Source organism: Rhincodon typus, chromosome 5 (assembly GCF_021869965.1).
Source record: "Rhincodon typus isolate 14 chromosome 5, sRhiTyp1.1, whole genome shotgun sequence".
NCBI classification, from domain to species: Eukaryota; Metazoa; Chordata; class Chondrichthyes; order Orectolobiformes; family Rhincodontidae; genus Rhincodon; species Rhincodon typus.
The window spans coordinates 5,948,828-5,974,194 of NC_063336.1; the positions used below are offsets into that span (position 1 = coordinate 5,948,828).

The 25,367-nt window shown below is 42.7% G+C and overlaps 1 protein-coding gene and 1 long non-coding RNA gene across 2 annotated transcripts; both read right to left on the minus strand.

Moving 5' to 3' along the window:
- Window positions 1–4,224: 4,224 nt before the first annotated feature.
- LOC125483141 lies at window positions 4,225–23,609 on the minus strand. Its single transcript, XR_007262109.1, has 3 exons — window positions 23,384–23,609; window positions 20,651–20,915; window positions 4,225–6,451 (listed from the first exon to the last, which is right to left on the minus strand). It is a non-coding gene; the product is annotated as an uncharacterized LOC125483141 (long non-coding RNA).
- On the minus strand, window positions 21,037–22,927 carry LOC109918168 (glycine-rich RNA-binding protein GRP1A-like). The gene has a single exon (XM_020518065.2). The coding sequence runs from the start codon at window positions 22,765–22,767 to the stop codon at window positions 22,264–22,266; it is 504 nt and encodes a 167-aa protein (XP_020373654.1). The 5' UTR covers window positions 22,768–22,927; the 3' UTR covers window positions 21,037–22,263.
- Window positions 23,610–25,367: the final 1,758 nt, after the last annotated feature.

Below are 25,367 nucleotides of genomic sequence, written 5' to 3' on the forward strand. Positions count from 1 at the left end.
CCTGCTCCTCTGATGCTGCTTGGCCTGCTGTGTTCATCCAGCTCTACTCCTTGTTATCTCAAATTCTCCAGCATCTGCAGTTCCTACTATCTCTGACTACTTAATATAGAGGCTGGATTGCTACTCCAATGACAGTACCACTGTGTCACTGTGGTATTTGAATTTGACTGGAGACAATGTGTATTCCTGGTCAAGACCATAACTGACCTTCAATAGGGCTTAAACGAAACAAGAATTAATGCTTCAGGTTAATAAGACAAAACTACAAACTCCTCACCTATACTACTACTATCAATTTTACCAGTTTTTAATGTCAATTTGAAGTCACCATGATTATTGCTATCCCTTCAGCTCAAACACCTAATACTACTTCTTATTTGTTCCATATTGTGGTTATTGTTAGTTTGTAGACAGTTCCCACCTTCCCACCCCAGATTTCTTTGGTTCAAGAGATTGGGATGTATAGGTGAACATGTGTCATCTCTATTACACAAATACCATCCTTGATTGACAATACTGTTGTTCCACTTTTACTTAAGCTTCCTAATCTCAGAATCCCTACAGTGTGGAAGCATGCCAATCAGCCCACGGAAGCCGCACTGACCACCCTTGCCCACCAAAAAGAGCATCCCACCCAGAGCCATCCTATCCCTGTAACTCTTCTTTTCCCATGGCTACTCCATCTAGCCTGCACACCCCTAGACACGATGGCAATTTAGCATAGCCAATCCACCTAACTTACACATCTTTGGATTTCTTGAATGTCAATATTCAGGGCCCAGTACTTATCATCCTACAGCTATAGCTATCAGATTATACTTACTTTAATGTGTGTTATTCATTTGTTCACAAATCTTATTCTGATAGAAAAATAACCAAAGCTCAAGGCTCTGAGATCTAGACTTGACAGTTAGCATGTTCCTAAGATTTTTGCTTGGTCCCTTCCTGCTATCCTCTAACCCTCATTTTCCCATACTACTATTTTCCTCACTTTGACTCTTTATGACATACCACATTCGATCCACTGCCTTCATCACTGAGGTTAAAACCCTCTACATCCCGCTATTTAGCTAGAACATGGCCTCAGCATGGTTCAGGTGCAGACTACCCCAACAGCATGGCCCCTGCTTGATGAAAAGAATTACAGAGCTGTGGAGCACAGTGGTAATATGACATGCCACGCATAATAGGCCCTGAATTCTTGACACTAAATATGAATACTATTTTAAAATAGTTTCAAACCAAGTCTAACATGGCTCTGTGACATTCAGAATTACCAGTGAAAGAAAACAATCAGCCAGAATTCTTGTGCCTGATCACTTCAAATTTTGCATTTGTGGATGGTGGGCAAAGTTGGAATTGGACATGGTTGAGATACCCTCCCAGGAATAGTAACCCAGCACATAATTAGAGGGGGTAAATAAGACTAAAGTAATCATCAGTCATGTATAACTTCTGCATTCCTATTAATAAAAACCTTCAGGGAAGGTTGAAAAGAGAGATAAAACCATAATTAATAGAAGATACAGATCTATGATATACTAACAACTGTGCTGGGGGTGGGGAAAAAAAAGAATACTTTACTTTTAACTCTGCAGCTTTGTAAATGGGGAACTTACATCTCAATATAGTCTAGCACAGAATGCCAGTTTTTGGACCAGGGTAACCAGCTATACATTAGCCCTTCCTAGTAAACTTCAGCTTGTGCAGAGACAAAAAGGAGCTGTGGGACATTATACATATATGCTTTTGAGTGAACAGGAGACTACCTTGAATTCTAGTGTTAATAAGGGGTGTAGGTGCCATTGGCAAGCAAAATGTTATCACTGAAAAAAAACCTGAACTGCTGCAGTCCATGTGGCAAATGTGCTGACTAGTGTTAGGTAGAGTGTTTCATGGTGAAGGAAGGGTTCTAGAGTTCCAAGGAGCACTTGTAGGTGGTGATCTCAAGCACCTGCTGCCCTTCTAGATGGTATATACTGTACTTTTCACATATGCTGCCACAAAATCCTTGGTAACTGCAATGTGTTGTGGGCTGAAGACTACAAACACTGCAGTGGTAGAGATGGTGAATGTTTAAGATGGTTGATGGGGACTATTATCGAGTGGGTAGTTTGTTTTGACTTGATACCATCCAGCTATGTACCTATTAAAACAAAATTCCCCATCACACTCCTAACTGGAGTACTGGAGGCAAGGAAGTCAGCAAGTCGGTCTGACAACCTCTGACCGTATCAAAAGCACCATTTATGGACAGACCAAATCCCCTCAAAAGTATGAAAAGGGGGGAAGCCTAGACCCGAAATTATCTTTTGTGAAGTACAAGGCACTGTGCTCCAGATAGGATTTGACCTTGCCACTCCTTGCATGCCCTCATGCACACTTCATTGTACAAGGTTTGATTTTATCTTGATGGCAATGGTCGAGTGAGGGAGCTGTCAGGCCAAGAAGCTGAAGAGTGTCAAGTACAATTTGACTGCTAGTGAAAGGCCTCATGGTGCTAAAGCTGTTCATACTATTCCCTTTAAAACAAAGTACCACAACAAGGGCATTCTCAATATGAAAGGTAGGTCTTATGTCCACAAAAGCCTGCACAGTTGTCGCTATTACCAATAGTATCAGACAGCTGTGGCAGGCATTTTATTGAGGATGAGGTCGAGGTCAAGTATATTTTCTCCTGCTGGTTGCGTCAGCAGCTGTAGCTTTTCTCCTGCTGGTTGCACATTTTCTCCTGCTGGTTGCATCACCAGCTGTAGCAGCTCTAGTTTGGCCATGACATTGTTTAGTAGTCAGTAAAGTACTGCTGAGCTACTTGTAGTGGATATCCACACGCTCACCTAGAGTACATTCCATGGTATCTTCATTGAATTCTTCAAATTATGTTGAAGAAAGCTGTGAATCAGCAGCCCAGGAAGGCAGGATTTGATAAATATCAATAGAAGGTTTCCATGTTTGACCTGACTTCAGACTTCCTGGGATCTGGAATATTGATCATTCCTAGGGCATCACATTAGGCACTGTACCACTGTCTTGGCTGAGAATGATGATCATGATGTGGAGGTGCCAGTGTTGGGACTGGGGTGGACAAGGTCAGAAACCAGGTTAGAGTCCAACAGGTTTATTTGAAAACAAGCTTTCAGAGCTACACCTTCAGGAGTTAGGGACATCATGTGCAAGTTGTGATCCCCATGAGCATGTCTCCAAGTCCTCAGTTTTGTCACTAGCTCCTGAACACTAATGTGAAATATTTCACAAGGTTGGTATGGTTTAGTATTGCTGTTGGTGTATCAGTCAATAGCAGATGGTCTCTGGTTTAAATGGTATTTTCCTTCCTAGCAGTTGAATGTCAGCCACAGAGAGGGTACAAGACCACATTCTGAGTACTGCAGAGAATTCTGGTCACCCTCCCTGCTATGGGAAGGATGCAAAAAAAAAAAAAAATCACCAAGAGTGCAGGGTTTGCATTGAGTGGGATAGGCCAGGATTTAAAAAACCCAAGGGGCAATCTTTTCAGAGGGTGGTGTGTAGGGAATGAGCTGCCAGAGATGGTGGGGAAGTTGGTACAATTATGACTTCTTAAAAAGTCATCTGGATAGGTATATAAATAGGAAGGATTTAAAAGGATGATTTGAGAGGGATATGGGCCAAATAGGACTAGGTCCTGTTAGTTCCAGAAACTTGGATAGTATGGACAAGTTGGCATAAAGCCTCTAGTTCCATGCGAGGTGACTACTCAAACTATTAGGCTTGGAACAAAAACTTTGTACACTGCTTAAAACAATTGGCATTTTATCAAAGAGTGAAAATACATTCAACAATTTAATCAACTACATCAGTCTAGCAGCATCTTATAACCACACTCTGGGCAAAGGCAAATTCATCAAAAGATTCCCCTCACTTGCCATCTCTAGTCCAGGAGAATGAACACCTGGATTGAAAGTAGATAATTCAAACTTTTGCTAGAGCAAATTATATCTAGCAGCTTCAACTCCAAAAACCCCCAATTTAAGCTGTAATCAAAACTAAAATCCTAGGTCTGTGAGCCTGACTTCACCTACTCAGTGTCTAAGTTAGAATGGAAAGCTGTTCACTGCTTTCCATAGAGCAGATGCTTTGGCACCAGGTTTACAACAGCCCCCTTCAGGTGGACCATGACAAACATCCTTAAGGCATATATCACCACACCACCCCCCCCTTAAAAAGGGCAATGAATTGGCAAACAGCTTCACTTTCAAATACTTTATTCTCATGTTATCAGTACACTACATTTTATATATACACATTAAACCCAAGCATGAAAACATTTTATTTTAGTGCATCACAACCTGTTTCTTCACCAAATACCTGTCAAGCATTTAAGCTTAATTCATTTGAATGCAAAAGCCAGGAGCATTGATTGTGGCCCTGAATACTGCTCCAGTTGTACCATTGTTACAATAAGCCTTGAAATGTGAAATGAATCAAAGAGGGAAACCAAGAAACTGCAAAGAATAAATACTGAGAACACCTAGCCAAGCAGCAAATATGCCATGAGGAAGTGGGACAAGACAAAGGTATCCAGTTTATCCAAACTGGAAGGTGAAATATTGAGGTCAGTAAGGAGGGTATCTGAGAAGTGGTGACAAAAAGCATGGGAAACAACTTCATTGAAGAAACAGTGCATCAAGGGAGTAGAGGTAGAGGTAAACCACATTTACAAAAGGCAGGCATTGAGTTTCTCAATCCTGGTGACTGTTAGATCAGTCATTCTGTATTCACACAATTTACCTTTTTGTTCCATACCACAGAATCACAGCACAAGCAACAGCTCAGCCCATCAAATCTATATACATTCACTTGCACCTACACTAGCCCCACATCAGGCTCATAGCGTTGAATGGAAACAAAGTGCTCATCCAAACAATTAAAATGTTTGCTGTTACCCATCTCAACTCAGTGCATTCCATATTCCCACCATGGTCTGGGAGCAACACATTTTCCTCAAATCCCCTTTCACTTCTAAAAGGTACCCCTTGTTATTGACAATTGAAGGGAACAGCTACTTTTCAACCACCTTGCCCATGCCTTTTCATACTTGTGGTCACCTCACCTATTCTAGCCCCTTTCAGAATGCGCTGCACTCCATGCTTAGATCCAACTTTGTAGTCAGGCCTGTTGACAAAGCATGGTGCTGTTGTCTATCATACTGACCTCTACATCATAGAGGCTGTGTGCCACCTCTCAGATACCCGTTTCTCCCAGACCATGAAACATTAGGCCAGTGTGTCCATTATGGTGACTAGTCTCATTTCATCTGGTGATCTGCCTGTGCACAATCCCTCAAACCGGGTCAGACCACTCCTGCCTCAGCTCTTCTCTGCCTCCCTTCAGCAGTCCCTTCTGTCTTCTCCTGTTTACATGGGGTTTAAGGATTTCCTGTTTGCAGGCTCCAACCGCTACCTCTGCCATGGACATATCCATCCCCCATCAGGATGTTCAGGGATTAGAATGGGAATATCTAGTGAGAAAGCAGGCCATTCAACCCATCAAGTCCACAATCTTTTGGAGTATCCCACCCACACCCTAACTTAACTCCCTGTAGTCCTGCATTTTCCACAACTAATCCACCGGGGCAGCATGAAAAAATTAGCAACCAATCCACCTAACTGTACATCTTTGGTCTGTGGAAGGAAACTGGAGCATCCACGGAAACTAGCAGACACCAGGAGAATGTTTAAACCACATCTCCAACTCAGGTTTTCCCCCTCTAACATTCCTACCATTAGAGGTCATCATCCTTGCCTTACTCTCGAGACAAGGCAGAACTGTGCCTTGGCTCCTTTTCCCAAGTTATGCTGTGTCACCAATGAATTAACTGTCTCCTGCCCTAGACTACTTTACCTTCTGCAGCATTAATTAACCCTCCCACAGGGACATATTTACAAATTCTAAGATGGTCTGCACTTGAACAAGTTGTCCCATTTCCCTAGAAGGGATCCCAACAATGTGATCATTAAAACCATTTCTCTTGCACCAAGCAGCATATTCATCCACCAGCATATTCATGCTCACTAGGAGTAAAAGATTACAACCTTCAAGGGATCTTTACCCAAGACTTCTTTAAAGTTCAGTAGACCCTAGCACTAACTATTCATTTGTTCATAATAGATCAATAGTGTAGATTCTTCAGCACTTGAAGATTGATGTACTCCCTGAACCTGAGCTCTCCAACCAGGGAAACATCTTGTTTCTAACCTGCATCTATCCTTTTAGCTGTTTTGTAGGCTTCAATGACATCACCTCATTCTTAAACTTAGTGGATACAGGTCTGGTCTGCCCAAACTCTTCACAGGGCAGTAGCACCATCCTAGGTGAAAGTCTGGTGAACCTTGGTGGCATCCCCTTGATGACAATATTTCCCAAGGTAAGATGACTAAAACCAGAGTATTCCAGGTAATGATTAACCAGGCTCCTATACAATAGAAGCAAGACTTGGATTACTTTTCAGATCAAGAAGATTAACAAATTTGTTATAGCTTTTAAGTAAAAAGCAGGACACAAACTAGTTACAATACATTTAGACTTCCAAGATGGCATTTGAGGAAAACAAAATGTTAACAAAAGATTGAAGTTCATTGCAATGAGGGATATTAGCAGCACTGTTAGGAGGATCAATGTGCTGGTATAGTGTTAGTGGTCTAGTAATTCAGAACCCTAGGCCAAAGTGTTCTAGGCACATGAATGCCAATGTTTACAACAGCAGATGGTGAAACAATTAAAAAGCTGCACTAAAATGTTAAGCGAGGGAATTGCAGCTTTAGGTCTAGTTTAGGCTACTGGTGATTCCAGACTGCATGACTGACTGCAAACTAAGCAAATTAGGCAAGGGAGGCACATCAGCCATTGCTACAGTCCAAAAAGTTTGTAATTCTTGCAACCTGTACAGACAGCCTCTGCTGTCAGAATGATCAACTGAGGTTTTGGAGTAGATCTGTAGCTCAGGTTGTCAGTGTTGAGATTGGTTGGCTTGCTGAGCTGGTTTGTTGTTCCACAGACATTTTGTTAGTGCTTGGTAACATCCTCAGTGCAGCCTCTGATGAAATGGTGTTTTCCCACCTGGTTTTTAAAAACTCGGGTCTGTTGCAATGGATGGCCTCACTTCCTGGTTTCCTCCGTAGTGGAATGTATGGGGTCGAGTTCAATGTGTTTATTAATAGCGTGCTTCGTGGAGTGCCATGCTTCCAGGAAGTCTCGTGCTTGTCTCTGTCTAGCCTGTCCCAGGATCTTGGTATTGTCCCAGCCAACGTCTTGGTTCTCCTTGTCCGTGTGGATTGAGATGAGTGAGTATTGGTCGTGTCTTTTTGTAGCCAGTTGTTCATGTACTCTTGTTAGTTTCCTTCCTGTTTGTCCGATGTAGTGTTTCTCAGTCTCTGCAGGGGATCTTGTAGATGACATTGGTCCTGTCCATGGCGGGGAGTGGGTCTTTAGTTCAGGTGAGCACTTGTTGTAGGTTGATGTGGGTGTGTGCCACTGATGCTCAGCAGTCATAGGAGTCTTACAGTGAGTTGACGTGTTCCTGATGTAGGGTAATGCAAGTGTCGGGGCATGTAGAATCTTTGATGCTGTTCCTGTAGGCATCCCCTGACCCAGTTCTTTGGATATCCATTATCCCTGAACATTTGGGAGGTATTCCTCCTCCTGGCATAGTTCCATGTTGCTGCAGTGTTGTTGCCCTTTTAAAGGGTGTTTGCACACAGCTTCATTTGTGCACTGGGATGGTTACTATTGCAGTTCAATACCTGGTCTGTGTGGCTTTTCAGTGTGCTTTCGTTTGCAGTTCCCCCATTTGTCTCACGCTCTACCATGTCCAGGAATGGGAGTTGTGTTCTTCTCTGGTGAGGATGTTGTTTGAGTTTGTCTCTAATTTGGTCCATTTAATGATGACAAAGGTATCATCTACATAGCTTATCCATAGTTTAGGTTGGATTTGCAGAAGGGCAGTCCTTTCCAGTCTTTGCATCACTGCTTCTGCTACGAGTCTGGAGATAGGTGGTCCCATGGGGGTCCTGTTGATTTGCTTGTATGTTTGGCCATTGAAGGTGAAGTGGGTGGTCAGGTATAGGTCCAGTAGTTTAAGCATGTTGTCCTTGGAGATGGTTTCACTGGGGTAGTGTTCTTGTTCAAGTAGTGTTGTCATTGTTTCCCTTGCTAGTGGTACGTCTATTGATGTGACTAGGGTGGTGACATCAAACGATATCATGGTCTTTGTCCTCTATCTTTGGTGGAGTTGAGGAATTCGTGGGCTGAGTGGATGGAGTGGGGTGATTTGTTGACTAGGTGCTCGAGTCTTTTGTAGTTCTGGCTAATCTGTGCGATGGAGTGCCTGGTGGGGAGACTGGGTCTGAGGGGGACTTCTGGCTTGTGCACTTTAGGAAGGCTGTAGAATCTGTGTTGGTTCTTTTGGGTTTCATTCTTAAGTCTGCTTTGTTGATCTGTCTTGTTTGTTCAAGTCTTCGAAGCGTGTATAGGATTTTGTTGCCTAGTTGTGGTGTTGGGTCAGTTTGTACTGGCTGGTATGTGTTCTCATCAGCAAGCAGTGCTTGTGCTTTGGAGATGTAGTCCTTTTTATTCATTATCACTGTCATGTGCCCTTTGTCTGCAGGTAGTATAGTAATGTACTTGTCCTTTAATCTGTCCAAGGCTTGTCTTTCATGTTGAGGGCATTGAGTTCCCTCTTTCTAGTTAGTGTTGGGACTACTGTCTGGTCTTATAGTTTGTGTTTTTGTTGATATTGTTGGTCTTTTGTGGCTTCCAGTGTATCTAGCCATTCTGTTTTGTCGTAGTTCAGTCCCTGTGTGAGAATGGCTTTTTGTGTCTGTCAGTTTCCTGTTGGAGGCTCCTTATCCCTGTCAGTTCTGTTGTTTTTGTGGGTAAGTGTGCTTAGCTTGTCTTGCAGGGTCTGTCAGCTGATGTTAATGGCTTGTTTCATGTCAGTTGTCCAAACAAACAACTCCTGTTCCTGGATGTCATGGTAGAGCATAAGACATGGGGAACTGCAAATGAAAGTACACTGAAAAGCCACACAGACCAGGTATTGAACTTCAATAGTAACCATCCCAGCACACAAACGAAGCTGCGTGCAAACACTATTTAAAAAAGGGCAACAGCACACTGCAGCAACATGGAACTACACCAAGAGGAGGAATACTCTTCCAAATGTTCAAGGATAATAGATATCCAAAGAACTGGGTCAGGAGATGCCTACAGGAACAGCATCAGAAAGATTCTACACGCCCTGACACACATCACCTTACCCTACATCAGGAACATGTCAGAACTCACTGTAAGACTCCTATGACTGCTGAGCATCAGAGTGGCACACAAGCCCACATCAACCCTACAACAAGTGCTCACCCGAACTAAAGACCCACTCCCTGCCATCGACAGGACCAATGTCATCTACAAGATCCCCTGCAGAGACTGAGAAACACTACATCAGACAAACAGGAAGGAAACTAACAAGAGTACGTGAACACCAACTGGCTACAAAAAGACATGACCAATACTCATCTCAATCCACACGGACAAGGAGAACCAAGACGTTGGCTGGGACAATACCAAGATCCTGGGACAGGCTAGGTAGAGACAAGCACGAGACTTCCTGGAAGCATGGCACTCCACAAAGCACGCTATTAATAAACACTGAACTTGACCCCATCTACATTCCACTACAGAAGAAACCCAGAAGTGAGACAATCCATTGCAACAGACCCCAGAGTTTAAAAACCAGGTGGGAAAACACTGATGCTTCAGAGGCTACACCAAGGATGTTACCAAGCACAGTAATGAAATGTCTGCAGAATAAACCAGCTCAGCAAGCCAACCAACCTCAATGACTAACTGACCATGGCACCAACTAGTTTTGGGTGAAAGTTCAGAAGGCTGTCATTTGCCTAGTGGCAGGGTTCAGGCCATCACCTCTTGGCTGGAGAGAAACTTGGCAGGTGATGGTCCAGTTGTCATGGCAACATGGGTACATCATAAGCAGGACTAGGAAACTAGTTACAAATGGGTAATGAGCAGCAAGATTAAAAGGCAGAACTTCAATGGTCATTGCTTGATTACTTCAGACAAGCAAATTTGAACAGGGTACATTAGATTGTAAATTAGATCAAAAATACAGCTCAATATCAAGTGGGTTCCAACATCCAAGTACATTACACTAATCTAGCTTTTAACCTCATTCCCCAGTTCACTTTGCTAGCTCTACTTTCATCCCTTTTGACTGCTTTTAGCTTTTAAGCAAAGGCTGAAGCTTCCTTTCAAGGAATATAAAATTCTATTAAGTTTAATTGCAGTCACCTAGAGGCTCCTTTACCCTGTCACCAATTGTCTCATTGCTCTTCACCAAATCTAAGGTACTGGGGAAAATGGAAATACATGTTCTGATGAGTTGTACAACTAGGGCTAAGAGGGGCTTCAAATAAGGCAGACAGGATAAAATCAAGATATTTACTGAATAAAGAGTAGTAAGGTGGTAAGTTAGTGATTGACTAATGATTCATGTAACAGGAAAAGGGAACATGCTTAGAGTATACCAGCAAGGCCAAAAATAAAGGACCAGTTAGGTTCAGTCCTGTACCTGAATATGTACATTTGTAACAAGAATTGTTAGAAGTTGTAATTTCAGCACTTATAATCATTGATGAAAGTAAATCATGGATGCAATCTGAATATCCAAGAGACAGCAAACAAACTTGGCAGTTACAAAAACAATTTGTGGCAAAGAACACTCCTGACTCCCAGGAACTGTCCACCTACAAACTGTGGGTCATGACTCAGTTAAAATATGGTCTACTTGGCTGGGTGAGTGCAGCTCCAACAGCATAAACTGGACATTATCCAGGAAAAAGAAGCCCACTTGATTTGCACCCCATGTGCCACCTTCCACATTTACTCTTTCCACCAGCATGCATCATCTGCAAAATGCACCAACTCAAATACCCTGATAGCACCTTCCAAACTCCCATTAATCAGAAGGACATCAGGTCAAAGTCAGAACTTCCAACCGACAAAGCACTGCAGGTATTCCAACACCAAGAACTGCAGTGGTTCTAGAAAGCTCAAAACCAGCTACTGTACTGTATCCAAATTTGCAGGTGACAAGGCACTTACAGGATGGTTACAAACACTTCAAGGGATATTGTTTGGTTAAGTGGGCAAAAAGTTAGCAAATGGAGAATAGAGACAATGCAGAGTTGGAGGAACACAGCAGGTCAGGCAGCAGGGAAGTTGGAAAGTTGATGTTGAGTCAGGACCCTTCTTCAGAAATGGGCTCTCTGAAGAAGGGTCCTGACCTGAAAACATGACCTTTCCTACCCCTGATGCTGTTTTACCTGCTGTGTTCCTCCAGCTCCATACTTGTTTGACTCCAGCAGTTCTTAACATCTCTGGGCAAATGGAGGATAAGTGTAAAACACTCATTTGAGGGAGAATGAACTGTATTTAAGTGGAGAAAACTGCAGAAGCTTGCATCAAAGGGACTTGGATATACTTGCTCACAAAACACAGCTTACACAGGTACAGCATATAATCAGGAAAGCTAATGGAATGCAGGCCCTTATTTCACAGGGATTGGAGTAGAAGGGTAGGAAATTTTACTGCAATTGTACAAGGTGCTGGTGAGACCACATCTGAGTATTTTGAGCAGTTTTGGTCCCATTGTTTAATGAAAGATATTTCATTGAAGGCAAGTCAGAAGGTTCACTAGGATGATCCTTGATATGGAAGGATTGTCTGATTAGCAAAGGCTAAACAGGATGCAATTCTGCTCACTGGAGTTAAAATTAATGATGTGATCTCAAACAGAATATGGGATTCTTCAGGGGCCTCACCAGGTAAATGTTGAGGGCATGTTTCCCCTCAGAGGAATCTAGGGCCACATGGTGGAGTTTGAGTTAATGGGCACCAATTTTAGAAGAATTGAGAGTTGAGCTTTTGGAACTCCTTGCTACAGCTTTGTGGGTCCTTTTGTTAAAATGGAGATAGTTTCCCCACTGATCAAGAATCTAAGTTATGCATAAAGGGCTAACAGGTGGAACAAGCTCAAGGGGTCAAATGGCCTAGTCCTGTTCCTTGTCCAATGGCCTTAAGGATTTTGGGGGTAGACAACTTGCTTGTGTACCCATTTATGCCTACAGTACAATAAAAAGGTGGTGGATGCTGTTTCTGAATTAATAGCGATCACTTGACCCTGAAAAAGCAACATGTCAATTCAAGTTTACCTTGAACATTAGCACAATGTTAATTCAGCCTTTCAAGCTGTCTGCCACTTAATGATCATGCAGAATCTCATCTGCCTCAACTCCTTTCCTGCCCACCAATAACCTTTCAATTAGTGAGCTGGAAGTTATTCCTTAAATGTCCTAACATTCACTACACTTTGCAGTAGAGAATTGTAGACTCAACACAAAAAATTACTTCTCAATCTGTCACCCCCTTACCCAAAGGGAGTTCATTCTAGAATGCCCTCCAGGGGAGGATGCTCTTCTACTTTGTCAACCTCCCTTCAGCATCTGTACCTCAATTATATCCTCATTTACCTAAACTCAAGAGCACAGGCCTCAACAATGAGTTGTTAACAAGGTTAGATCACATGGAATCCAAGGAGAGCTATCCATTTGAGTACGAAATTGGTCTGTCAATAGGAGACATAATGGAGGTGTGATTCAGACTGGAGGCCTGTGACTAGCATGCCAAAGGTCCACTGCTTTGTCATTTAAATACATAATATGGATGTGAAACTAGAAGGAATGGTTAGTTAAGTTTGCAGATGACACCAAAATAGGTGGCATAGTAGACAGTGAAGGTTCTCAGTACAATGGGACCTGGATCAGATGGGCTGAGGAGTTGCAGACAGTTTTAGATAATGGAGTGTTGCATTTTGGCAAAGCAAATCAGGGCAGGACTTTTACACTTAAGTGTTAAGGTCCTGGGGAGTGTTGCCAAAAGATGACCTTGGGGGTACAGGTTCATAGTTCCTTGAAAGTGGTGTCACAGGTAGACAGGGCAGTGGTACACCTGTCTTTACTGGACAAAGCCTACAGCTGGTAATTTAGCTCAACCCCTCTAATCACCTCCAGATGAAACTATTGGGTCAGCATATTGGGTATTGAAATTGGTGTCATGCTGTGGCTGTACAGGACAATGGTTAGGCTACCTGAAACGGTGTTCAGTTCTGGTCTCCTTGTTCTCGCAAAGATGTTAATTCTGCAAGGGTTCAAGAGATTTAAGTAAGTTGCCAGAGTTTGTGTGTTTGAGCAATAGGGAGGCTGAATTGACTGGGGCTATTTTCCCTGGAACTTCAGAGGAAGAGATAGCACCTTAGAGGTTTACAAATTCATGAGGGACATGGATAGGGTGAAAACTCAAGGTCTTTTCCCCAGGGTAGGGAGTCCAAAACTAGAGGGCTTGGGTTTCAGGTGAGGTAAAGATTTAAAGGGGGCCTAAAGGAACAACTTTTTTTTGCAGAGGGTGGTGTGAATGGAATGAGCTGCCAAAGGAGATGGAGCTGGAGCAGGTACAATTACAACATTTAAAAGTCATCTGGATGATTATATGAAGAATGGGGAAGCATTGAGGGATATGGGCCAAATGGGAATAGACTTAAAGTCATATGGACAACATGGAATGAAGGCTCTGCTCTGTATGCTGAATACAAACCCTGCATTTTTGGAGAGAATGCAGTGAACCCCTCTGAACTGCCTCCAATACAACTACATCCTGTTAAGTAGGGAAATGGTGCACAATACTCAAGGGGCTGCCACACTAACATTTTCCAGTTGCAGTAACACTTCCCTATCCTATTGCTTATGATCTGTAATTTTGGTACATATCCTAAGGCAGATGCATCAGCGTACTTGTTTTCTGCAATTCGTGCACAGGACACCTAGATCCCTCTGCTCCACAGGACTGAAGCTTCCATTTGGAGAAGTTGCCCTTGATCTCTGCAACCAAATGGATAGCCCATGAAGCCATGTCAAACTTTAATCAATTCACCTCATCTGTCCAAACTGAACTGTAAATTGCTTATTTCTTCATTGCAACTTACCCAAGTTAGTTGTTTAGTCTAAAATTTTGGTTATAGTACCTTCTATCCCTTATCTCAGAATGGATAGCAATAAGTCACTTGTGGGAATTATTTATGGGTTCCAACATTAGTTACACTGTAGGAGATAATGGGGCCTGTGATATAGTCTTCAGAGCTTTAACTGTTGGTGGAATGAAACAAGTTACTACAGATGGAAACAGTCAACAATAACTGTGAAATAAACTGTGGGGACAATGACAAACCCAAACAGGGATGAAAGCAATTAGCCAGGTCTGCCAAAGGAGGCGGTAGAGGCTACAAATGCTTTGACGCCTTGATAAATTGGATGCCTCATTGCCACAAAGGACAAGAATTGCCCTGCAGAAGAAAAATTTAGGGTGGACAGGAAAGCAGTATCTTCAGACAGTTAAGCCCCAAATGGAACAAAGAAGCTACTCCTAATGAGACAACAAGCTGCAGGATTAATTTCACAAATGAACTTGAATCAACAATTATCTGGAGACAAAGTCTGTACAAACACCAGATCTCCACCTTTAGCAGAACTTGAGGAAAACACTGCAAAGGACTGAACCCTGGACACTTTGAGACAGTTATAACTTAGAACAGTACGGCACAGGCCCTCTGGCCCAGCGTTGTGCCAAACTTTTACCTTAAACCTCAGGTCTATCTAACCTCCACCCCTAACTCAGAGGCACTTAAATGCCTCTAGTGAGGCAGACTCCACTACCCTCTCCAGCAGTGCATTCCACACCCCTACCACTGAGTAAACAACCTAGCTCTGATGTCTCCCCTATATCTATCCCCACTCACTTTAAAACTATGTCCCCTTGTAATAGCCACCTCCACCCTTGGAAAGTCTCTGGCTGTCCACTATCTATACCTCTGATCATTTTGTATGCCCTTATCAAGTTACCCCTCATCCTTCATTGTTCTGAAGAGAAAAGCCCTAGCTCTCAACCTTTCAGTTGGTGGGATCTTGGTCAAATTCCATCATTAATTGGGTACTGCAAGCAAGCTTGCCAAGCCAACTTGGCTTGAGCAGTCTTATTTTGGTTGCAACAAGCAATAAAGCTCAAAATCATAGTAAGAAGTCTCAAAACTGTTTCAGAATTTTACTAATTCAAAAAATCAAGGGGTAACTTGTGACTTATCCACAACACAAGGAAAGATGTAATCATGGGCAGATTAGGCAAACTGAATTGCCTGAGCCTAGAAAATTAGTTCTTGAACTTGGGTAATTTATGACAGCAGTATGTTCAAAAGCCAACTATGGAGCATGCTGTCCCAGGCTCAGTGATGAGATTAAAACCCTGAACTTAATGGATAACTGCAATCTTAACATTATAGCTTGAAAGGGAAGTGTAAAATTCCACGTTTAGGTCAGACTAATTTTAACTAAATACAAAAAGGTAAGAGGGTCAGGCAGAGCTAGCTGCAATAAACTAGGGAAACCAAGTTAAAACAATACATTACAGCAATGCAGTGGCAAACTAAAGGTATAATTTAAGCAAACATTCCAATGAGACTTTTCTTGCAATCTGATTTTAGCCATCCTCAATCAGAATACATCAGCAGATTGTTTTCTTGGGTTCTTTGAACATTGAGCAAAACCTAGCAATGAAAACAGTTTTTAACCAATGTGAATTGGAAAAAAGATAGGAAGTTGTGCGCCTCAGGCATGTTAGTGGTACTTATCTTCCACCCCAATTTCCAAAACTAAGCAAAAAGGAGAAAACTTGAAATAATCACTGGTAAAGTTGCTGGAACACTAAGGTTGGCAACGCCCCAGACAACAGGCATACATCTCAGGTCTTAAATAGTTGCAAGAACAGTTATGGTTGTTACTTGGTTGAGATTTTTCTGATTGCACAATCAGCAATTGAGAAGTCTCAACTCCTTTCTAGATGAAAATATCCTATGGAAGGCAGGCTGGGTAGGTTGACCTTGTACCCATGGGTGTTCAGAAAAAACAAAATATACAAGATCCTGAGGATTGTAATCTGGAGACCAAGAGGATATTTTGTCTTTAAGGAAAGAATGTGCAAATGCTTCAGTGGTTCTATAATTGCTGTAGACAAAAAGCAGAAACAACTGCAATATAAGCACTAAAGGCAAAATTTAGACAAACCACTCAATACTTGGTCTGATAAAGGTCAAAAGGGGTATGCTTTAAAAAAGGAAAATCTAGAGAGGAAGGCTCAAGGAGGAAGTTTCAGACATTACAGACTATGTTACTGGAGGCATAGCTGTCAAACAGTGGTATAATTAAAGTCTGGGATACTCGAGGCCAGAGTTACACAGGGTAAACAGGAGACTGGAGCAAATTCAAGATGTGAAGGAGCCAAACGCATGGAAGGATTTGAAGCTGGGTAGTTTTAAAGTCATGACCTTTCTTGAAGGGGACTTCATGTAGAAGAGGAGTGATATCAGTCCAAGTGAGGGGTGCAGCAGAATGAGATACCAGCAATTTTCAATGAAGTCTAAAACACAAACAAGGCAAATGTCTCAATAAGAAAAATCTTCTAGAAAGGATCTCAACAGGAGGACACAAAAATGCATCACACTGCAGCTATGCTACACTGTTCAATGGGTGGATTGGGGATGGAAAGAAATCAGCCATCCTAGCCTCAAAGTCCATGTACTGGACATGTTTTCAAAGTAACATTTGCACCAAATGATTCATGGCAGCACAAGGTGAAAAATTGAGTGAACAAGCCGAGTGCTATATTTGTCATTAAACTATTAACCCCAGCTCCCACAGAAAGTCTAACTGAGCCTTGATCACTAGCTTAGAGAATTGCTTAGACCAATGATCACCAATCTCACTAATTTTAGTGTAGACCTCTTGAGGACTGTGCATAGCATCAACTTGTGTAATTGAACATCAATGCTGCCAACAATCTGCACTCCAAACAGAATGCAAGCAATTGCACAGGGAACATTGCAAATGACCCACAAAAATGACAACTCATTTTTCAATGAAATGCCTTCTGTTCAAGAAGCTGCCCAGCTGCATATTCACACCCACAAGGGGAATAATCCTCCTAGACTGAGGTGCTGGAGTAGGAATAAACAGGTCACTAACAAAGCAGCACAGACTAGTTGTGTCCTGCAAGGATCAGTGCTCAGACTGCTAGCTAGTCATAATACTAAACATTTAGCATAGATTTGCTATCAGCAAATTCAGACATAAATGGATGGGAGGATGCAGAGATGTGTCAGTGGAATTTGCAGCAGTTGAGTGGGCAAATACATGGCAAGATTAAGTATAATGTCAAGTATGATGTTATCCACATGGATCAGCCTCCTTGTTTTTGCTGCCAATGTTTGGACAGCAATAGATTGGGGAAGGGAATGGTGCATCAAGCCATTGCACCCTTGAACACCAGTAAATACAAGCATGTGAATGCATCAGGCAGTGAAGGCACCAAATTGTTGGCCTTCAATGAGGATTCAAGTACAGGAACAGGGGTGTCCTGCTGCCTTTGTACAGGCTTGAGATCACACCTGGAATATCATGTACTTTTGATATCCTTATCAGAACATGTTCTGGCTATGCAGGACTGATCCAATGACCTTGGCACTGAAGTATGAAGAGACAATATAGTTAGGGGTTCTTTAAGTCACAATTCTAACAGGAATAGACAGGGTAAGTGCACATGTACCTGATTACCAGAGTTTAGAATCAGGGTCACAGTCCAAGGATGAGGAATGCCATTTTGGCCAGATTAGGAGAAACTACATCTACAGTACAGCATGGAATTTTGTTACAATGCAGTGGAGGCCAAATCATGTTTTCAAGAAGGGGTTGCAGATCCAAAGTCTAAAAAGGTATAAATGAGAAAGTCGAACAGGGTACTAAGTTGATCAGCTATAATCATATTGAACAGTAGAGCAAGTTAAGGGCTGTGTGACTGATTCTAGTCTTGTATTCAAGTTGTTTTTCTAATAGCAGAAAATTTGGCTAGCACTGTTGGTCCCTTCATCCAAGGGATCACCTACAGATCAGTTAGTTGCAATCCCATCATTGATCTCCAACATTCCACTGGTTGGAAGTTGCCAGCCAGAAAATGATAATTTATGCCAACTGCTTGTTAGTAGCAGTTATGTCATTACCACTCCACTGATCTTGTGGCACCATATCAAGTGTCTCTGGAAATGCAAACATTCCATCTGCCAATACCCCTTCATCCACCATGTCAACTAAACTTTGTCAAACTGAACATTTCACAAAACCATGTTGATTCTCAGATCACTGATACGCAAATATCCTCCTACTGGCAGATTCCACATTTTTAGTTCTGGAAATAAACAGGCCTATAACTTCCTTCATGCTTTCAATCCACTATTTCCTCTTCTAGAGCAGAGGGCATTTTGGAAAGTTGCCGTAACGTCAATCCTTGCAGCCACTTCACTTATCCAGGTTCACAAGACTGGACAGCCTTTAGTCCAATTATTCATATCACTTCCTCTCATAGCAGCTCATTCCACACATGAGTATGCCATGAAGCTGAGCCTGTTTCACCCATGAAGTAATGGCTCAGCTATGGCTTAACTCTACATACTGGCTTTTAGCTCCTATTCCTTAATACCTTAGCTCCACAAAACCATATTTCAAAGTTATGAAGTGACCCAATATCCACTGCAATTTGTGCATAGAGCTCTAAACATCTACCACCCTCTAATCTTAGTATCTCCTGAATGGTCTGGCCTCAGGAAAGTACTTGGACTGTTGCAAGAACTATTTCCCTCGTTACAGATCCTCTATGTAGAGGGTAGAGTCTGAGCATAGTCTCATGCTACACCCTCTACTTAGGGCCTCGACCAGAGGAAACAGTTTGATCTTATCTTTTCCTGTTTTTAATCTTAAATATTTGACCTTCAACATCTGAGGAGAACATTGCCCACTCTGATATTGCAGTGTAACATTGTTCAACACCTGCCTTTTCTAATGTCCCAGTCAAATATTTCCAAGGAAGGGAATCACTAATGCAGTCAGTGTATACTTTGTGCTTTAGGATTTCTGGTCAAGTGTTTGCTCATGGCCAGCTTCCTCTGGCCAAGCCTCTTAGCTTTGAAGCTTCTCAACTTCTGTCCTACCACTAATTGCAACATGTACCCCTTTACCTTCAAGTGATTCTTTGGTTTAAAGGATGCATTCTTTTGGATGATTCTATCCTCTGCAAAAGATCTGGCATATTATTCCATGTCTCCACAGAAGTGTGCTATGTTTCTCCATCCTACATTTGAAATACTGCACTAGTCCAAATTAGCCAAATGCTTACATTCACTTTTTAGAAGTTAGGAGGAGTAGGCAATTCAGCCCTTCAAACCTGCTCAATTTAACATGATCATGGCTGACTTCTGCCTCAGTTCTATTCATGTGCCTGCTCCCTGTAAAGGAAGGCACCACTTCCTTAATCTTAATATCCCATAATACACACTTGGTCAGAGGAGACTTTTCAGTTTTAAAATCTGAAACTGCAGATACTAAAAGGGAGGTTGCCTTTCACTCACTTTAGTGTGTAGTGTAATCATGGGATTAAATTTTGATTCAGGAAAGGCCTTAAGACAGTGTTTGTGTTAGACATTAGTGTAGTGTCAAGTAGACATGGCAGCTTCGTCATATTCAACCCTGAAGAATTTGGGCAAGCTCAGGTTTATGCAAGACACCTGAGAAATCATGGTTGCATTTAAAGGCAAATAGTTGGCTGAAGGTTCAGCTGAATAATTGAGGCTGGACTTTTATCAGCACCCAAGAAGCTACCAAAGAGTTTTGAATGACACTATCACTAGTCAGAGTACAGAAGGAAGGCTCAAGTGACATGGAAAAGAAGCAATCATTGGAATATTCAAGCATTGTAGCAAGTTATATTTGAACAAAGCAGTAAAAAGGGCAATCAGGGCAGAGATGGTCATGAAGGCACTGCAAAAGGAAAACAGATGATGATTTTACCACTTTCTAAATGCTGGCTACTTAAGCCAACATGACAAAACTATGAAGCTGGTGCCCAGTGGGATTAAACAAGTCCATTGATATAGTAGCCACAAACAAAGCTACAAGCTTGTACATTCTCCATAAAGACAAAGTTGTACAAAACTCTAACAATGCTGAGACCTTACAAAAGCTGGGTACACAAAGTGAAATGAAAAAAGTCCACCTAAACATTAAACACACCCACCCCACACAAACTAACTCAGCTAACAATCTCAATTGTTAAGATTGAGATTTTAACATGGTGGAGGAGCAGACAGACAGTCTCAAGCAGTTAAAGAAGAATGTATATTAGAACACAAACGACAAGTTTACTTGTAAACACATGAAGCCGTCCTACCCAGTAGGTTTGGATTACCTCTACATTCAAGTTCAGGCAAAGTTGACAAAATAATTTAATTAGGTCAAAGAACGAATGTGAATAGGCCAGGTAAACATGGTTTGTACAATGGTAAACAGATCAATTGTATTGAAATGTTACAATTACAAACAGGCAGCTTCTGAACAAGTTAGTGTTCAAAAGTGAGCAACAGTCAATTGTGTACTTACTGTAAAGTTTATTATACCTGTAACTGATTCAATGCAGCCAGTTTCTTCAGCACATTTGCTTGGTGGATTACCCATCTTATGGTTTCTGAATTCTCAGAAGTAGTGCCTATATAGCCAGTGTGGTAATGGCTTTATGGCCGGCTGAGATTTCCAAGATTCCTGCTCCCATTGGAGCCAGCAGCTTACTGGCATTCAACTTGTACGTTCACCCATGAACTGAGCACATTTTATGCAGAATGCGCAATACTGCAGACCCTGGAAAGTCAGCAGTCCAGGCAGAATCTGTGGAGAGAACAGAAATGAACATTTCCAATGGAGATGTTCCTTTGATGAACTCATGGCCTGCTTCATAGAAATTAAATGTTCTCAAGTCTAAAAAAGAAAGCTTAATCCAGACATCAACTGAATATTTCAACACTTTATTTTTCCATTTGACATCAGTCTCCAAAGCGGCAAGTTTTTTTGTACAAAAACTGTCCATGCTAACTCAGATTCAATAGAAACAGCTTTCAACTTTCTACCAGTATGCAATTAAAAAACTCAACGTTTATTTAGAGAGGAGGATGTTGAATAGATTAGAAGAGATTGGCATAATACCTCACTGTAGGCTGATTTCTTACTGGATGAAGTGGAGGCCAAAACCACCAGTGGTGTCCTAAACTAGGCTGGCACCAATCAACGTTATTATAGAAAGCAGTTCAGATTGCAAAATTCCACCCACAAAATAGTTAAGTATACAACTCAATCCGTGCTACCAGTGTCCCCACAGATTAACTGTCTGCGGTGGGTTGAAAGCATGGTCTTGTCTGTAAGAACATACAGTTAAACACTTCACGCGGACGGAATCTCAAATTGGTAGCGACATTGCAAGTTACTGTTTTACAAAAAAAATAGTAAATTCGAGCAGATGTGTTTCCCACTTCAAATTATAACTGGCGACGTAAAACAAAAATGATCCCAGTTCCAAAATCGGTCGAAAGTTGGCGCACATCTAACTTGCGATGTAAAATGCATCAAGCGACTCGCTCATGCACCCTGGCGGCCCGAAATCTTACTGAGGCCAGCGAGGAAGTTGGGAGGGGGGGGGGGGAGAGACGGGGAGGGGGGGGGTGGGGTGCTGGAGCACGCTGCCAGAGTCTGCACAAGGTGGACGCGCCATTTTAAAACCCAAAAGGCACCTGAGGAACTAAGAAAACAAAATGGAATGTGGGGGCAGTACCATCGAGCAGCAAAAATACAAAATCCCCCAAGCCACTAGGAAAATACTAAATCGGAGGTCAAGCTGCAGTGATGTATGGATTAGCAACTTACCCTATTTTGTAAAACCGTTTTAAGCTGCAAAGTAACAAACATGCTACATGGAAAGTAGTCCTTGTGGACGGGGAAACAAAGGGACTCGGGAACAAAATGGGAATGATTTCGGAACACAATCCCCAGCTGGGCTGAAAAACCTTTTTTAACTGCGACATAGCATATGCGATTGGGCGGGGGAGTTAGCGTCCCGAGGAAGAAGGATTGAATTCAAGAGATTAGACAGTGTTCGTCCCAAAAAAAAGTCCCTTCAGAAACGGCAAGCGGTCTCTGATTGATCATGCCGGCCTGGAAAATGTTAGCTTTTCCGATCTCCTTCCTATCTGTTGGAGCCGTATCGATCGTAGCCGCTGCCGCCACGGGAGCCGCCACCTCCCCTGCTCCCGAACTGCCTGTAGCCGGAGCCTCCGGGGTAGCCGCCACCGCCACCACCGCCATAGCTGCTGTAGCCTCCGCCGCCGCCGTATCCACCGCCGCCACCGTAGCCGCCGCCGCCGTAGCTGTTGTAGCCGCCCCCGCGACGGTAACCGCTACCCGCCCCGCGGCCTCCTCCGTAGCCGCCGTCACCCGATTTCTTCTCAGCGTGATCCACCCGGATCTGGCGGCCGTCGATGGAGTGGCCGTTGAGGGCCTGCAGCGCATCGTTAGCGTCGTCCGGGTTCTCGAAGGTAACGAAGCCGAAGCCTCGGGACGTCATGGTGCTCTTGTCTTTAATCACTCGAGCGTCCACCACCTCCCCATACTTGGAGAAGACCGCCTCCAGAGCCTGCTCATCTGTATCAAAGCTAAGGCCGCCGACGAACAGCTTTCGGTCCTCGGTCATTTTTGGCGGGTTTTTAAACAACCCAGCACACCACCGCCAAGAGCGCGACACCAAACAACTAACCTCGTCTCCGACTGCAGCAGAAATGCGCAGGCAACGGAAAAGGCGCTGCTTTTATAGCCCAGGCGCCGTGCGCCGACCGAGAGCTGTCTCCCGGCCGCCGCTGCCCGCATTTTGGTTCCGCTATGCACGTGGTGCGGAGTTGGGGAGCGACGTGACTATTGTTCATGGAGGAGCCGCGCGGCTTGGAGTTAGCGGCCATTTTAACAGTGTCTCTATCACTGAGCGCCCTGCCTCTACATTTATACAAATCAATACATTTACTGAAGCTTTCACCGCAGGCGATTTCCATTTTGCTGTTGCCTCTTGCCAATGAACCTCCTGGTAAAGTGCAGGAAGCCGCTGACTTTTTTTTAAAAAAAGTATAGCTTGCATTAATGTTAATTTATATACTGTATGTCCACGTTACAGCAAAATTTAAAACCACCCTCGATGTCATCAGATCTGAATGCTGGAAAGTACGTCTGTTTGTTGGCTAAACAAAACCCAAACTGTACATCAATCAAACATTCCACCTCCGCTCTGGATGTTAAAGGACAGCATATATGTTACATACTTTACAGACCTCCGCAGCCCCTTCGAGTATTTGACAACAAAGCCCTCCGTAAATCAACAAAAGTTCTTGTATGTAGACAATTGTCATCACCACACTCCTGGACCACAGTGAGACCTGATTCACTTAACAGCGACATACAGTATAGGGAACACCACCACCTTCCAAGTTGCCCCTCCAAGCCGCTCACCACCCTGACTTGGAAATATATTGTTGTTCCTTCACCATTGCTGGGTCAAAATCCTGGAACTCCCTCCCTAATGGCATTTTGGGTCAACCCACAACCGTCGACTGCTCACTACCACTTTCTGAAGGGCAACTAGGGATGGGCAAGAAATGCTGGTGGGCCAGCAATGCCCACATCCCACAAATGAATAAAAAGAAGTTCTAGAGAAATTCCACCAGCAGAGCCTGATTCAATGGGAGTTTGATCAAACAAAAACAAATGCCCTTGCATTGAGGCAAATCAACTCTAATGGACTGGATACTGTGTTCAGATGGCTGAAAAGCAGCTGACAGGAGGCCAGAATATTTTTCTCAAATCTCACCTTGGCCACGGTTTCAGAGGAGGACATACAAAATGCTTCAAAGACACTCTGAAGCTCTTTGTGAAACATGGCCAATTGACATTAATGGCTGCTGTCGCTACAATTTTGTTAAAACAGTAACAGGTTGTTCCTCAATCGACATCATGCCTTGAATAAAGAAATCTTAATAACAAGGCAGACAACAGCAATAAGTAAGACAAGGAAACACATCCTTCCTACCGGAGAAGCCTCATGGCACATCCTGCTCCATGTCCCCAAGGATCTATTGGTCAAGAAATAGCCTGTCCGGTCACATGAAGACTTATATCAGCAACTCACAAACCTGGGTAAAAATCATCCTGGAACCAATGTTCAGCTGGTAACGACACTTTTGCAATGGATACATCTTGTACAGGGGATGATTTCAGATAGGAAAGGTATGAATGGAAGGTACTTAGAGCCAATGTAATGAAAAATAGCTGAAAGTTGATTCTAGTAATTAAAAGTGAGGAATTTGTGAATAAGTGCACAGCTGCTGCAGTCATCAAATCTCAGAACACTAGCTGATTTCCTGGAAATGTTGTAGATGGGAAACTAGGCCATATGTAGTTGGATTAGACAGCATGGTATCATGGTACAAAGAAGTAATTCAGACCACAAATTAAAGATGTACTCAGTTTAATGTTTCTCCATTTCTGCAAAATGTCTCTACTGGCAAAGGAGAATGTCGTGAGTTTTGTAATTAGCTTCTCACAAATTCACGTGGAAAGTCCAATTAAACATATTTAGAATTGCACAAGTTGACAGAGAGAGTATTCAAACTTGCGTGACTGCAGTCATTGGGAAGATGTTCGAATTGATCCTTAAAAGAACTATATCTGCCCATTTAGAAAAATTCAAAAGTATCCAGGAAAAGTCACCATGGTTTCATCAAAGGGAGATCTTGTTTAACAAATTTATTGGCGGTCTTTGAAATTGTAATGTGTGCTTTTATTGGCGGTCTTTGGAAGAGTAATGTGTGCTGTGGATCAATATACCATACTTGAATATCAAGAAGGCATTTGATAGGACACCATGTCAAAGGTTATTGCAGCAAATAAAAGTTGACTGATATAGTGGGTCAGACGTTAGTATGGATAGATGATTGGGTGCATGGCAGAAAATAGAGGGCATGTAAAAATAGGTCTTTGTCTGATTGGCAGGTTATGGCAAGTGGAGTCCTTCAGGTGTCTGTAAGGCTCAAATTTTTACAATTTACCTCAATGACTGAAATGGGAAGAACAGACATACGGCAACCAAATTCACAAGCTGCAAAATTATATAGGAAATTACATGGTGAAGAAGATTTAAGGAGGATGCAGACAGATTGAATGAGTGGCAAAAAAATCTGGCAGATGCAGTACAAACATGCTCTCTGACTTGCTGTGCTTTTCCAGCTCCACATTTATTGACTCCAGCTT